At 34.2% G+C, this 17,079-nt stretch overlaps 1 protein-coding gene and 1 long non-coding RNA gene across 2 annotated transcripts in view; one reads left to right on the top strand and one right to left on the bottom strand.

Annotated features, from left to right (window-relative positions):
* The window catches only part of LOC120607828 (uncharacterized), a 270,547-nt gene that overhangs the window by 238,796 nt on the left and 14,672 nt on the right, over window positions 1-17,079 (top strand). The gene's annotated exons all lie outside the window — the stretch shown is intronic.
* Window positions 1-17,079, bottom strand: part of PLPPR4 (phospholipid phosphatase related 4) — a 40,202-nt gene that overhangs the window by 15,304 nt on the left and 7,819 nt on the right. The window contains exon 2 of the mRNA XM_039869550.1: window positions 3,332-3,517. Coding sequence (XP_039725484.1) covers window positions 3,332-3,517 — 186 coding nt within the window. The remainder of the gene's footprint in view (window positions 1-3,331; window positions 3,518-17,079) is intronic.

The following is a 17,079-nucleotide window of genomic DNA, read 5'->3' as shown; positions in this document are numbered from 1 at the left end:
TTTGGAAGATATTCCGAAGTGATTCTATTTCAGGGAGATGGAGAGAGGAAATCTATTGCTTATTATTGTATGGGTGCTGCCCTGGGAATAGACACCGTCTGGAGAACTCACAATCCAAAAAATCTTTCTTGTGAAAACATTGAAACAAAATGAATAAAAAAGTGTTATATTTATCATAGTCTCTTTAGTGTGTATATTTGCAACAAATGTCTTTTGGGAACTCTAACACATTTAAGTATTCTACATTTTGATTGTATAGTCTCCAAAAGCTAATGTTACCTTCTAGGAACTGTAATCAAATTCTGATAGAATTCTCCTATAAAGTTAGACATATTTATTCTTTAATAATATGTAACAAAATTTTACTTCCAGGGAAAAAAAAAACGCACACTTTTTTTCATTTATGTTCATTGCACGAAGATTTGATAAACCCGGTATTCTGTGTTGTTTTCTCTGAGAAATAACCTCCAAAAGAATGAACAGAATGCTTGTTTTATTATCACTCTAAAGTAAATGAAAATTAAATATTAAGAATGAAATTTTCCAACTTAAGGGCAATTTCAGAGAAATAAGAATATGCATTTTACAGACATAAAAGGAATTTTTAGTTTATCGTACATTACAAAGACAAGTTAATTTTAAAACATCCTTCAAAACATAGAAAAAAACTGAGAAGAGAACACTAAATTATTTATACATAAATACCTGTATAAAAAAATCAGTTAATCTTCATTTTGCTCACATAAAGGTCCTTTTAAAGAATATTGCTGATGTGAAGTCTTTAGTTAGCTTTGTCTTCTCTCCATGTGAATGGGTGAAAATTTTAGAAAGTGCCTCTCCTCACACAAGGAGGCTCTAAAATGGCTCTAAAAGTCATTTCCGAATGAGGGATTCATCTTTCTTTCTCTACCTCCTCTCCCATTTCATTTGGGAACAGGTCGATGCCACCAGATAAAAAGAAAATGGTATCCTTGAAAGTCAAAGATTAGAGTCTGTTATTTTCACTTTTAAGAAGAGAAGGGAAAGGAGTTAGAGTAGTAACATATGTAGTAAGAATATAGACAGAATTGTGGTTCTAGAACAAGACTACAAAAGATATAGGACCAATATTGAGAAAATGTATGTTTTGGGAAAAGGCCTTAAAGGGAAAAACAAAATTACAAAGAAATCTATATGTATGATATATGATTGGAGAGAAGGGTGTCAAAAACAGTATTTGATGTCAGCAAAGTCAGGTTTTGTTTTATTATCAAGTTGTTTACCCAAAACCTGTGAAACCAGTGTGGAAGAAAAGGATCACTGATATCCTGGATTATGCTGGAGCTTAAGAGACATGGGGAAAATTAGGGAACCTGAGGTGTAAATATTTCCCGAGTGTGCCTCTCATTCCGTTAAGAGACATGCAGCAGCTGTGAGGGCCCCGTGGAGCCCCAGAAATGCAAGGGATCTTTATGGAAGAGTCTGCACTGGGCTGCTCCCCAGGTCAAGTCCGTAGAAGGGGGTCATGGCAGATTTGTTTTGTCATTTCTCAGAACTCAAGAAAGAAGGCTTTGACCCAGAATCCTCTAGAAAGCATTCTTAAATTGCATATTATGGGAAATGAGGGAGTCCGAGAAGCAGAAACACAGTGATGAGGCCAAGGTCATTGTCCCCAGGACATTTAACAGTGTCAGCAAAGGGATCAGTGTGAGATAAATGGTGCTGGCGGGGAATGCCACAATGAGACTGGCTTTCCTAGCTGCTTGATAAAGTACACTAGGGAAGAAAAATTTTTTATATTCTGGATATATAAAAAACAAATTATTTAAATGATAAAATATCAACACAGTCTTTTTAGCAGACTCATGAACATTTGTACAGTATTTTATTTTATTTCAAATAAATCAATCATAATAAATTTGTCCATTATACCCCAACTAGGAGAAATCCTTTCTGGTGTAATAGATTTTAAGCATATATTCTTTTTGCTCTTGTAAAAGGACTGGATGATATGGATTTTTTCACAAGTCTTTAAAGAAATGACAGGAAAATGCTGTTATTCTAAGCAATATTGCACTTTAACTATGTTTTATTAGTCTGAGGCTCAGCTACTTCCAAGTATATCATTAATTAATAGTCTCAATCACTCTGGAGTTATTGGAGTTCAAATAACTCAGTTTACAAAGTATTTGAGACCTTTTAAGTAAGATATAGTTCTATGGAAAATTAAGTTCTAATTTTATCTTTTGAGAATATTTCTATGATTTATTTATAGTGCAAACAGCATGTTATGATTATTTAATATAGGGGAAATTAAAAAAAAAAACAAATCCACAGCTATATAAAAGTATAAACTGTGTAGTTGTTCTACAACTGCTAATGTACTGAACCAGAATAGGCCAATTTATTCAGGATTCTTGTAAAAACGCCATTCCAATACAGCTTTTAATTTAATAACCGCTTCCTCTGATATTCATGAGCATGATAAAAGTAAAATAAGAGTTCTTACTTTTAGAAATAAATATTATTAATCTTGAAACATGCTTCTTGTCCTTTAGGTAGGATTCTGAGTGCAGAAGAGACAATGGAGAGACTTGGCCAGTCTTATTTTATTAATGAATTTATCAAAAAGTGTGTCATTTACAATGTCTATTTTAGCAAATTAAAAACAACTATGTTTTTAATTCAATTCCAGTAGGTGAGGGTATTTTTTTATGTTACATATTTTAAAATACAAATGCCTGTTCTGGATCTAAAGTATTTTAGTGTGTGTGTGTGTGTGTGTGTGTGTGTGTGTGCACGCGCGCACCTGCGCACATGCGCACGCATGCGCCAGGAATGTGCATTATGCCCTCTTTACAGTTGTCAATGATCAGTGCTCATAATCAATAAAAGTGCTGATCTAGTAAAATTGAAACATTAAGTGTTATCAACATGCACTTTTGAGAAGAAAGCCGTTGGCTAGATAATTATTTGTTTTCTCCCTGCAGTTTTCCACACTTCAGCTACCACATAAACATGAAAAATACATTATGAGGAATTGTATCAGAAATGTTATGTTAGCCATTCGAGAATTATGCAGTTATTACAAACCTTTTCTCAGAATGATTTATGAAAGTAAACATTAGAAGCCCATCATTTTTGCAATCATATAATCTTCTTTAACTTTTAATGCCAATAATTTTAAACTATTAAGTATTGCCATATGATGTGGTCAAAACATCTCAAAGACATGATCTTTCTGGTCCAAGATTTAGAGTTCATTTTTTGTTTGCTTTTAACACATTTGCTACTCAAATGTGGTCAGTTTTAGTTTTCTGGGTCTGACAAACAATTTGGGAGCAGTTCTTACCGTAATTGCAGGTCCAGCAAAAGCCAAGCTAAGCAACATAAGAAATGGAATTGCCTCCTGCGTCGGTTCAATGTATGGCATGCTAAGACTCCGGTCATAGCAGCTGAATCCAGAGTGCACAGGTTTGAAGACATCTGTGAGTTCAAGGAAGTACAGGCTAACCACCGATGATGCCAATATAGGCAACTGAGAATGAAAGACATTAGAAGATCAATTTATTCTTATATACAGGTTGTACATAGAATCAGTACATCTCCCAAATAGGAAGCAAGTATATTCTTCCCCTTCTCTCACCACCCTCTCCAATTTCATAGTTAAAATCATTCATAAGGAGTACCGCTTCTGCCTTCAAAATATATCTCCAATCCATCCACCTCTGTCACCGGCCTGCCATGAACCCATGTCATCACTCACCTTTGCTTTTGGATTACCTTCTAACTGATGTTCTACTTCTATACTCCTCACCCCCACCCAACCATTTTTCCACCCAGCATCCCAAAGGGTCTTTTGAAAACATTATAGAGCATATCACTTCTATCTTAACCATTCCAGTGGTACCCATTCTACATCCAGATATCACACCATCGAATGCGAGTTTTGCCTGATCTGGCTCTCACTTCAGTCTCTTACATCTTCTTGTTCCATATTTATGCCACTCTCTAGCCCCTTGCCTTCTACAATCTAACTGATCTTCACTCTTCATTAAAAAAAATTGAGATATAATTGACATATAATGTTATATTTACTTTCAGGTGTACAACATAATGATATTTGTATATATTGCAAAACGATTATCACAATAAGTTTAGTCAACATCCATCACCACGCATAGTTACAAATCTTTTTTCTTGTGAAAAGAACTTTTAAGATTTTAAGATCTACTCTTTCAGCAACTTTTGAATATATAATACAGTATTATTAACTATAGTTTCCATGCTGTACATTACAGTCCCCAAGACTTACTTATCTTATAACTGGAAGTTTGCAACTTTTGACCCCCTTCGCCCATTTTGCCCACCTCCAATCCCCTCCACTGACAACCAGCAACCTGTATCTATGAGTTCAATTTGTTGTTTCAGATTTCACATGTAAGTGATATCATAGAGTATGTCTTTCTCTGTCTTCTGACTTATTTCACTTAGCATAATGCCCTTAAGTTCCACCCAAACTGTTGCAAATGTCAAGATGTCCTTCATTTTGTAACTGGATAATATCCCATTGTTCATATATGCCACATTTTCTTTATTCATTTATCTGTCAGTGGACACTCAGGTTGCTTCCATGTTTTGGATATTGTAAATAATGCTTCAATAAAGATGGGGGGCTGATATCTTTCCCAGTTGGTGTTTTAGTTTCCATTGGATTGGATAAATACCCAAAAGTGGGATTGCTGGATCATATGATATGTCTACTTTTAATTATTTGAGGGACATCCATACTGTTTTCCATAGCGGCTACACTGATTTACATTTCCACCAACAGCGGACAATGGTTCCCTTTTCACCACATCCTTGCCAACACTTGTTATTTCTTGTCTTTTTGATAATAGCCATTTCTGACAGGTGTGATGTGGTATCTCATTGTAGTTTTGATTTGCATTTCCTTAATGATCAGTGATGTTGAAGCACCATTTTGTGCACCTATTGGCCATCTATTTATCTTCTTTGGAGAAATATCTATTTAAATCCTCTGCCCATTTGTTAATTGAATTGAATTGTTTGTTTGTTATTGAGTTATATGAGTTCATTTAATCTTTTAGATATTAACCACATATCAATATATGATTTGCAAGTATTTTCTCCTATTTTGTAGGTTGCTTTTTCATTTTATTGTGCAGAAGCTTTTTAGTTGGATGTAGTCCCACAATCTTTACTCTTTTTTCTATATTAGCCAAATTCATATCTACCTAGGGTTCTTTGTATTCATTGTTCTTTCTTTTGCTCTCTTCTCTTGCCTTATTGTATGACTGGCTTCTTCTCATCATTTAATGATAACTTTCTGTACTCTGTACCTAAAGTAGTTCTCAATCCATGCTTCCCTCTACCCTTATCATCTTGCTTGATTTTCTTCATGGCATTTATGATTAACTAAAATTACCTTGTCAGTTTAATACTTCACTTATTTATTTTTCTCCTCCCTCCATGTCTCACTAAAATACATACTCCATCAAGTGAGAGTCTGCCAGTGTTATTTATCACAGAAACCCCAGGACATAAAATTTTTCCTGGCACATGGTAGATATGCAATACATCATTAATCATTTAACAAAGCAATAAATAATTGTGTATAAATGAGTAAATCTTAATGTATAACAGTAACTAGACTTAAAAGAGTTACCAGATTTAGAATTTCAGATAAACAGTGAACACTTTTTAATGTAAGTATGTCCCATGCAATATTTGGGATATACTTATACCAAAAATTATTTGTTATTTTTCTGAACTTCTAATTTCACTGAATGTCCTCCAGTTTATCTGGAAACGTAAATTAGACACAATTTACTTTCCAGATTTTGTGTTATGCATTCAATTTTTTATTCATTCTACATAAAACATGCCAAGTACTATGTCGGTGCTAATTATAATACAGCAAACAAGACATGGGCTTGGCCATCAGGATCATAAGCTTAGTGAGAGATCTGCTTTTGGCTAAAGAGAGAATACCACAAATACACTGCCTTTTAGAATCTGAAAATGCAGATTTATGTAACATTGAAAAAATTGTTTAGTTTAAGGCTTTATTACTTGTGGAGGATACAATATTTATTTAACAAAACAGAGCAGATTTGGGATAAAGATGTTACTGACCATCCATGATTTCTAGTTGTTTGGTTAAAAATAAACAAATTGACAAGACAGCATTATGTCTTCTCTTCTCAAGAGGTCTTTTTGTAATGAGGTCACAATTAAGTTCTAATATTGTACTAAAACCAATGGGATCATATGGTTTTCGAGGCTCCTAGGAGGTTCTAATATCAGCTCTTCCAATCACTACCACCAGTGTGACCTAGGAAGTGTTTTTCTTAAATCTCACAGTTTTCTTATCTATGTCATAGGTGCATTGCAAGTACCCATCATCACAGGCAGTTGAAAAGAATAAATAAAGTGTTGCAAGTAATATTCAACAATACCCGGAATGAAGACTAGTTTATAAATGTTAATATTGTCGTTGTTGTTGCTGTCGCCTTTTTCATTATGCTTTACCTGGCAATTTTTTTAAGAGTAATTTCCTCACTCTTCATTCCTCAGCACTTATTTTTATAAAATTATTATACACTGTTCTTCATTGTAGTTATCTGTTATAGATTGGTTATAGTCTATGCTATGTTTCCCAAATAAAAATCTCCTTAAGGTAGGGGTCTAATCTTATGTATTTCTCTATTTGTACTATTAATATACATCATGATGACTTCCAAATATACATGCACATACATAGATATAATAATATGTGAGTGAAAATAATTTCCTGCACTAATATTATGCATCTTAGTCCTTTTGGACGTTAGCCTTTATGAAACTGCCAATTTTTCTAGTTATGCCATTTTTCTATCCATGTATTAATATCTTTTATAATTCTGTAAAAGCATATTTCAAAACCTTCATTTGTTTTCAAACAAGGAATCATATTTTTCTTCCATTTTGATGTTTGTTTCTCTGACTTTTTTTTTTAAAGTATCTTTTACTCTTTGTCTTTTACATCAATTTTGTTTTTACAAAAGAATGATTTGAACACTCATTATAAAAAATATAATGTTTTAGGGGAAAGTAATCTTATATATTGTTTTCTTATACTATATTTTACTACTGGACAGTGTAATGAATTAAATTATAATGTTTACTTCTAACATACTTATCTTCAAAGGTATCTTTCATCTTTTGAAATGCTCAACAACAGAACTTTCTCGTGAATGTAAGAAATCTATGATTTCTTACATTCAGATGCTGTGTGCTAATTTTGACATGTATACACATAATAAAATCACACAAAAATCTTTTGATTGCATTTAAAATAAAGTTTAAAAGGAGTTTTTAAAAGGTTTATATAATCAGGCATTACGAATTATATTCTCTAGTTATGCTGTAACCAAGAAAAAAGTATAAACCACACTATTTTTATGCAGCAATATACAGGAAGGAAATTACCTGAAGATTAAGAAAATGGTTTTCAAAAAGAAAAGATTGATTTTTATAATTACCATCTGCTAAGGAATTTGTGAGTAATAATAACAGAGCAAATTTAAAGAGAAAATTATAACAGTTTTAAAGGACAGAGCAAACAAAAGAAATGTATTAAGATTACATTTACTAGATAATAATGATTTTTTTCTGATGTTAAGTTTAAAAAGACACATCTACAGTACATATAAATTATAATGCAACATTGCATGGACTCTATCATGACATTTTGTCCAGGTCAGATAGCTTACTTGTTTTTAGCATGTTGGTAATAAGGACAAACTCATTTGGGAGAGTTCGCTTTGCTCTCAGCCTGGAGTGAAGCAGGTCAATTTCATTCTTTTCCTTTTTCACAGCCATGGTGACATCAGAGTCCTCTGAGATCCTCTTAAAGCAGAAGGATCATAGTCACAGAAGGCTAATTAACGTGTATGATATTCATGACTCCTTAATTTATTCATTCAGCAAATATCTATTGAAAGCCTGCTAATGCCAGGCATTCTTCTATGTGCCAGGAATACAGTTGTGATAAAATGAAGTCCTTATACTAATGAAGATTTCATTCTTGCTAAAGAAGGTAGTTAAAAATTAAAAATTATTAGTACACTAGTACTAATACTACTAGTACAAAAACTATTAGTACTGTAAAGAAGCCAGAACAGAAGGCTGTGGTAATTGAGTACCTGGATTGCTAATTTAGATCAAGGAAGACCTCCCTGAGTAGTGTCATTTAAACAGAGATTTGAATGAGCAAGAATGAACTAACCACATAAAAACCAGGTAAAAGGCATAGTCAGAAGGGAGAACTGATATGAGGTAGAGTCAGAGAGGTGGATTTGGGACCAAATTTTGCAGAGGATTGAAAGCCATAGCAGGAGTTAGTATTTTTCATTCAAAGCATATTTGGAAACACTTTGGAGAATTTAAGCAAAGGTGTAATAAGACTTCAAATATATTTTACAAAGGTCACTCTGGCAGTTGGATTGAGTATGACTGCAGTGGTCAAAAGTAGAAGGAAGGTGAAAGTTTAGAAGGCTCTTCAAAACTTGATAAAGTACTTACTGAATAGAATTGCTGAACACCTCGTATGTGCTAGGCACTGCTCTGGGTGTGAAGAATAAAACAGTAAACAAAATAGAGAAAACTCCCTGTACTCATGAAGATTACATGCTACTGGAGGCATGACAATTGCAGTAATGCAGACAAGAGATGATGGTGGCTTTTACTCGGGTGTAGCCCTAGAGATATAAAGAAGTCGGCAGATTCTGGTATAATTTTGTAGACAGAAATGAGGACTTGTTGATGGGTTGGTTATTGAAGAGAAAACAAAGGTTGATTTCGAGGATTTGGATTTGAGCAATTGGGCCAGTGGTGTCATTTACTGGGATAGAGAAGGCTGGAAGAAGCTTGAGTAGGAGCGATCTAAGTTTCTGTTTTGGAAATATTAAAATTGAGAGATGTCTCTTGATTATCAAAATGTAGCTGTCAAGAAGAGAGTAAGATGTCAATTTGGAACTAAAGAGAGTCCAGGTTGCATGTAGAAAGCTGCAAATTATGATACTACATCACTGTCATGTATGAAGATCAACACTTGTACAAGAAATTTAAAGTTAAATTACCTCGGTTTAGATATGAATAATGTCACAAGAAGTCAAAGATTGTAATTTGTATATATTCATACTGCTCATATGTAAGAGACAACCTAGCAGAAAAAGAACATTTTATATATTAATGACAAATATAAAATGGGAGGTTGGGAACCAATCCTGTTAAGTATTCCAAAATCATATAAAATTTCACATTCACTTCACATATTGAAGTGAAATTCAAACTGGAATAAATATTAGTAGATCAAAGTAATTCCATTATGCTTATAGCCAGAAAGCAGGTTGTCACAGGTCAACACACAGTAATGACAAAATTTTCTATTTTCTACAGTGTAATCTTTAATGACACACCTTAGTACTTTTTCCTTGTAGCTAATACAGATAAATGTTCCCCTTAAAAATTGACAAAAATAATAATAGAGTATGGGACTTTATGGTTTGCGAAACTATCTTTATCCTAATTGTAGCATGTTTAGATTAATGACCATGAACCTCAAAAATATAGATTATAAAAAAACATACTAACACCTTAGTACCATTAAGAAAGGATCAGAATGAGTCTGTGACATTATCCAAGGTCTAGAAGTCTAACCTAATTTTCACAAATAAAATGGATATAGTTTACAGGACATGCATAGATTCAAGTTAAAACAGGGCAGGGTGATTGGGGGAAATCAATGCTTAGCTCAATGACTAGTTCATCTAGTTCTAAAATTATCCGCTTACTTTCACTTCTTTCACACGTCATTACTATATATAATACATTAGATTTTCTACCTCTGTTCTCTCCACAGTTTGTTTCACCCTCTACCATGCTTCCAGGCCAAGTTTCCTAGAATTCACACCTGATCATTCTTTTAAGTGTCGCTAATTATAAAACGAAGTGCACATTTTATAGAATGGCATTTATGACCGTTTATAATACAGCTTCGATCTGCCTTTCTTGTTTAATTTTGCTTCGTACCCACGCTCCACTCACCCAACCCACAAAAAGCTTCTGTTACCATCACACTAAAATCCCCCAGACATGTCCTAATCTCTTTTCACCTTTGTTTCCCATAAAAATTGTCTTTGTAAAGATTGAGATCACATAATTTTTTCTCTCTGAAACCTTCCTCATGCTCTCCATTTAGCACCGAGACTCTGCCCTGTGTACCCCACATATATCTTTATGGTAGCGCCTGTTAATCTGCCTCGGACTGTGGTTATTTGTATATTACCAGCCTTTGTCTTAAGATCAAGTACTTAAAAGTGAGACCTTTGTAATTTGCACAGTGCTTTGAATGTTGTAGATGTCCAGTAATTATTTGCTAAATTTAACCGAAGGAAATCAAGATATTACCATTAATGAAACAGAAAACATGGGCAATTTCTTAGGTGCCAGATATTGTGCTAAGTTCTATAATAGATTGTTGCATTCAGTCTGTACCTTATAAAGTATGTATTGGTATCTTCAGTTTATAGATGAGAAAACTGAGACAGAGATAGATCACATAAATTGTGCAAGGGTCACAAAGCCGGTGAGTGGGAGCACCCAGATTCTACCCAGGTGCCTACGTCCAGGATACATGCTCTAAACAGCTCTCTCCTAGGGTCTCAATCTGCTTTCCCTCTTGCATCTCTGCAATGGCTGCGATTTATTCCAAATGGGAAGAGGGTGCTGCAGAAGATAGGTACAGTTTGAAAAAAGCCACCTAGTTGCTCTTTTCTCTTAAATACTCTCACATGGTTTATCTGTCGACTCAGTCCTTATCAAACATGAAAACGGCTTCTTTTGCTCAAGTCTAATATCTATCCCTTGTAGAGCCCATTTCACTTTCAGTTCCTAAAAGTAGAATGCATTGAGCACCTAATCATATCTAAAATAAAAAGAACATTTATTGAGGTTTTGTTTAGATGTTTTCCCATAAATTATCTAATTTAATATTCTCAAACTCCTTGGGCATTTTTAGATACATTTTAAGATAAGGACGTTCCAGATAAGTGAAACAGCATGCCTGGCTTCTAAGTACTGGCTAGTAATTGAAACCTGACCTCTTAAATTCCTGGAAGCATGAGCCCCACTTTACCCTGCTGCCACTTTGGCACATATCACCATCTGGCATTAGTCTAGTGGTTTTCAGGAAAGAATAGCCCCAGGCTTCACTGAAAATATGACCTTAAAGGACAGACATGAGAGCTGGCCATGTGTCCAAGAGTGATAGGACAGCAGGCACTTTCAAATCACCTGATATTCTAAGCTCTTAAATGTTCTTCACTGGGCAGTCTCTCCAATGTAATTTTATTATTATTATTTTGGTAATATCTTAAGAACTTTTCATTATATCTTAAATGTGATCTGCTTTAATTTCACTTCTGTCTTCCCTAGTAAATGACTTGTGATATAAAATATCAGGAATTGGGCACAATTAAAGTTCTAAATGCTTTCCTGTCGTTAGTGTTTCTTTGGATCACTTTCTCCAACTGCACAGATACAGCCCAATGAATGCCTTTATCACAGCAACTGTCAGTTGTTCCTTTACTTTTCTCTCCTATTTAGTGACAAGATCGTTGAGAGCACACAAATTATCTGTTTAACCTCTCTATCCCCAGAACCTCCTCCTATAGGGAAAGACCCAACATACGGGTGTCTTCAATGTAGAATAAATTAATTGTATGGATGGATTTTTTAAGCAGAAATGTTAAATATTTAGACAGATTTTGTAGTGTGGTTAATATTTTTAAGGAGAAAAACCACAGGCTGAAAATGTCATCATTCCTGCTAAAATTTTATGATAGCAAACCAAGATTTAATACCTGATCTAATTGGTGTTTCAGCCTCTCCCAGAAGCATAACCTTAATCAACCAGTCTGGAACTTTCCAGTCAAGCACCAGTAGGGCAGCCTGTCAGATGGGCCTCCCCAATCTCCCAAAGAAAATATGTCCTGGGCCCCGAATAATTCTTTTATTTTGTTGAAAGCTCGCTTGCTCCACTCTTCTTCCCATAGAAACCTTCCATTTTGTGCAACCCCGTGGAGGCTGCTTCTAGGTGGGACGCTGCCTGATCCAGAAATTGCTTCATAAAGCCATGTAGATCTTCAAATGGTTGAATTTTGCTTCTTAACAATATGATAAAAGTAACCCTCCCCCCAACTTAAAAACCCTTATTTACTTCTACCACAGAAAATGCTCCTAATGTGAATTTCTGGAATTTTAATGATTTTTTAAAACATTAAACAACACAAGAAAGCCAAATTAAATTTTTTCGAATATCAATGGTAATTATTAGGGAAGAATGACCAGGCCAAATACATATGTTAGGTTTAATGGGAAAAAACTCTTCTATATCTTTATACCCACTCTAAAAAAACTTTACCGCTCTAAAAAAACGAATTACAATCACTCAGTGATCCAACAGTAAAGTCTAAATAATGATGTGGCTGTTTTACTACCTGAATATTGATCCAGCATTAGGCCTGCGGTAGTAAGCTTTGTAATCACCAGCTTTAACCTCAGGACCTGAAGATTTGTTCCTCTTACATCATTAGAAACTGAAGTATGTGCCTTCTCTTAGAAAGCATTTTGTTCTTTAAACCAAATTAGAGACTAAGACCCAAGGCTAGCTACCTGTATTTCAGTTGTTAAAAATAATTGCTTTTAAATCTTTTCTTCCAGCTACAATTTCATTTCCCTTAGAACATACACCTGACTTTTAAAAATATAGGTACTAATAGCAATTTAATGCTACTAATATTTTCCAGGTACTGTGTAAAATACTTTACATATCTGAACTCATGCAATCTTTACAGCACCTTTTTGTTGAAGGTGTTGTTATCATCCCCATCTTACAGATGAGGGAACTGAGGCACAGAATGATTACATGAGTTGTGTAAGATGATTCAGTCTGTTAGCTAGAATATAAACAAGAAATCTGGCTCCTGAATTCATATTTATAATCATTACACCTACTGCCCCTTGCTAAAGACTTCCAGCACTGACCTTTATCTTCTCAAAGACATTGAGAAATGTCCAGAATAAATACAAAGTACATTTTTCTTTAAATATTATAAATGTCACCCTTTAATTTCTGCCGCAATATTATGCATGCATTTTTTATATATCCCCCACAAAATGAGATCCTAATATACTAAGATTAAATAGCATTTTCACTATTAGTGAGATTATCTAATATAGAGAGAGTATAGATATTTTCACCTGAACGGTTTTACAAAGGAAGTACATAGTACCTTTGGGATCCACCATATATTTCTTAATATAAAACAAAATAGGAGTTAAGGGGGAAAAAAATCATTGTCATTGCAATAATGTCAGGGAAATGAGATGTAACTAAAGACTTTGTATTTGAGGTATGGAATAAGAAGCAAATTTCTGATTTTAAGATCTAAAATGACACATTATCTTATGTTATAGATACAGAAATTATTGAATTAGAGACATCGGTATTTTGAAATTATTTTTTTCAAGTTGCTTATTAAATTCAGGTATCAATTATCATTAAACCTTTTTACTTAACCACAATAAAAATTTATATCTTCTATTATGTAATAGTTAACCAATTTATTTATATTTATTAAATGCATTCTGTGTGCTTGATATATTTTAACTTGTAAATTATCCAGAGATGAGATTTCTAATCTAATTTTGGAGATGAGAAATTAACAATGTATCATGAGCTACTCTCTCTTTCTAAGCTTGTCTCCTATATACTTAGAAGATGTACATTATGCAACTACCTTCAAGAATTAAAGATTGTCCAAGGCTCCCTAAGACTCTATTTACATGAATGTATCTCTGAAAGGGATTGATGCATATAAAAGAAATATTGAAGGTGGGCTATTAATATGGGACATTAATAACTTTTATTTTCTAGCATTCTAAGGCTGTGATTCATTTAAGTATGATTGTATTATGTGTTTCACTGTGATATGCATCAAAAAGTCAGAAGAGCATATATGCAAGCCAAATACAATATAACATAGGATAGAAGTACATCTGACAAAGAAGCACATTTTATTACTAAAGTCTTAAATTAATATCTCTAAGTACTGATGCATCACTTGACCAACACAAAAACCTGGGAAGGTAAATGGTTTGAACCAAGAGTAAAAGAGTAAATGAGATTGTGCGTGCGTGTGTGTGTGTGCGTGTGCGTGCGCGTGTGCGTGGTATATGGAGCTAAGGGGTCCTATCCTGAATCCTGCCTTGGAGGAGGAGAAGTCCTTGCCTCGCTGTCCAAGCTCAGGCTCTGCCTTTCTGTTATGCTAAACAACTCCTGCCTGGATTGGATAATTGCTCTCCTCATTGAGATTTTTACTATGGCCTGAAAATGAAGAAACAACACAGGAAAGAATATAGGTCTGAAGCACAGCTCACTAAGGTCTTTGTGCATCTTGTGGTCATCTCCTACCTCGCCTCTACTCTGCTGAGTGACCTCTGCAATCTTAAGATGAAAGGGGGGTGGTGAAAGAACAGAGCCTGTTGAGTCAAGTGGGCTGGTGGCTTTGGAAGGAGCAGTTCTTAAAGTCATTATAGCCCCACGGAGCAGGCATCCTCTAGGAGGTGCTCCAGTTGGTCCTTCTTAGACATGTTGGAACATACATCTGGGCACCAAAGTCTTAGCAATTTCATCCCCTGTTTCTGAACAGGACTGAAAGGACTACTAGCCTTCAGGGTCAGTCAAGGAAGATAAAGGCCAAGGCCAAAGCCAGGGTTCACTATAGACTCTATCTCCCTATCTCTATTAATTAAGTTGCTAGATTTCTTGACCAACACAACAATTAATGGAACACAAATATATTGTCTGTTCTCTGCAATTTCTGTTGTTCTAGAGGCTGGTGTTAAAAAGTGAATAATAAGAGGAACTCTTTCTTAATTATCTCCTGGTCTAACTACCTAAAAAGTCACTAGAATCAATATTATTCATAAAATAACCATATATGTGAAGTAAATTTTGAAGAATCTACCATCAAGAAACCAAATGAGAACTTAGGATGGAAGAGTTTCAAGTGTTCATCTCTCCGTAGTATACAGTTTATAACAGGTTGCTGTCCATCTTTTTGTAAGGTTTTCCCATAAAAAAGACTTATGATCTATACTCAAATCTTTACAGTTGAAAGTTCTCCATGTTTTAATCATTCAAATCTCAGTTGCTACAATATAAGTATCTCCAGATCATCACGCAAGAGGCAAAAAAACCCTGTTACTTATTTAGGGTATATCTGACTGCCTTAGGGAAATTCAAATGAATCTCACCCTAGTAGCCTAAATGAGGTCACTTTTTCTCTCAAATTGGATTATCTTTTGGATCATTCATAATGTTTTGGAGAATATATATCTTCTATATATCTCCTATGTATAGAAGATGCTCAATATTGTTAATTCTCTCCCACTGACAAGGTCCAGTGAGGGTACTTAAGGCAAGTGGTCTCCATTTCGTGAGTGTGAGTGTGTATGTACCTCTATCAATAAAAAATGAGCATTACTTCTAATAAGCATTTGTTGTTATGCATTTATATATTTATAATGAATTTCTGATCATTGTATGTATATTATAAAACAAAGCTAAATGCATGATACAAAGATAAAATCAGAAAAACAAACTCCTTTCCAGGGAATCTAGTAATATCTAAAGCCACAAAGAATGCTTACTTTAGACAAGATGGGTGGGAGCAAGTATTGGTAAGTGAGGAAGAGAAAACTCATTTTCTAGGCACTGAGTTTGCATTAGAAATTGTTAGCCCTATTATACAACTTTTCTAAAATCGAAGGGTAACAAAAACTAATGTGCCCACAATATTTTCACCATTTTACTGAGGAGAAAACTGAGGCTTGGAGGAAGTAAGTTACTTGCTCAGGATTACAAAGCTACTAAGTAGACCAGGTAAAAAACTATGTTATTTTATAATAACAAAAACTCGATATCTAGTAGTTTGTTCTACCATAGCACACACACACACACACAAAAATCGTCTTTGCTGGCATGTGTGCCTTTATGTAACTAAAACACTTTTTTATGAAAATGAAAACTATAACTTGTTTGTTTCAACGATGCCTCTCTTTGAAGTCTCAAATCTCAGATAAACCATAGGTATGCCCTACATCATAAAAAGAGTATAAGTAATACCAAGAAATGAGGACTCATAGACCTTAGAGGTTGATTTAATCTTCAATTGTTCAATAATTCATGAGGCAGAGCAAAATCTTTGATGGGACATTCATCATCACTTACTTTACAAATAAAAATGTCTCCATTGGCTAAAAAAAAGAAAGTTAAAGGAAAATTTATGTCTATAATTATTAGTCCTGTTTTATTCCATCCATTCACAGAAAATTTATTGAAATTTTACTATGGACTAGGAAGTATGCCAGTAATGGTTTCATATTATTTCCATTAATTTAACCAAAAGGCACATAACAAGCAATCAATAAATATTTACTCAATGAGTAAATGCACTGTCGTGAAAGTACAAACAGCTTATACCCCAGCGTTTCATTTTAGCACTACTTTTAGGAGAGTACTTAATATAAGATTGGTCTCTTTTGGATTCTGACCATTAGGAACCAGTTTCTGACGCATGATTAGACTTTATTAAATGTCGATTTTACTTTTAAGACAATCCCACAGCACAGGCTTTTGGTGAGGACATTAAGTTGTGGACAGTTCACGGTTCCCACTCCCAAACAACAGTCTGTTCAATGTACTGACACCTGTTTACTTTCTTCTTAAAATAAATTGATTTTAATTACCTGTGTTTTGTTTCCCTTTAAGTTACGCCTAAATGATCTAATGTCAGTTTTAGAAGAATGTATAGAAGCCATCTTGTTACAGAAAATAGGAAAGAAATTATCCTGCTTTATGTTGATTAACATAAATGTTTTATGATTAAAAAATAACCATATAGTAATGGACCTAAGGGGAGTTGATTCAGAATCTAATTACTGACAGGAAAAACATCTCAACATTAA

This window comes from Pteropus medius, unplaced genomic scaffold, assembly GCF_902729225.1.
Source record: "Pteropus medius unplaced genomic scaffold, Ma_sr-lr_union100, whole genome shotgun sequence".
NCBI classification, from domain to species: Eukaryota; Metazoa; Chordata; class Mammalia; order Chiroptera; family Pteropodidae; genus Pteropus; species Pteropus medius.
The sequence above is the reverse complement of the archived record's forward strand: the minus strand, read 5'-3'. Positions and strand labels throughout refer to the sequence as shown.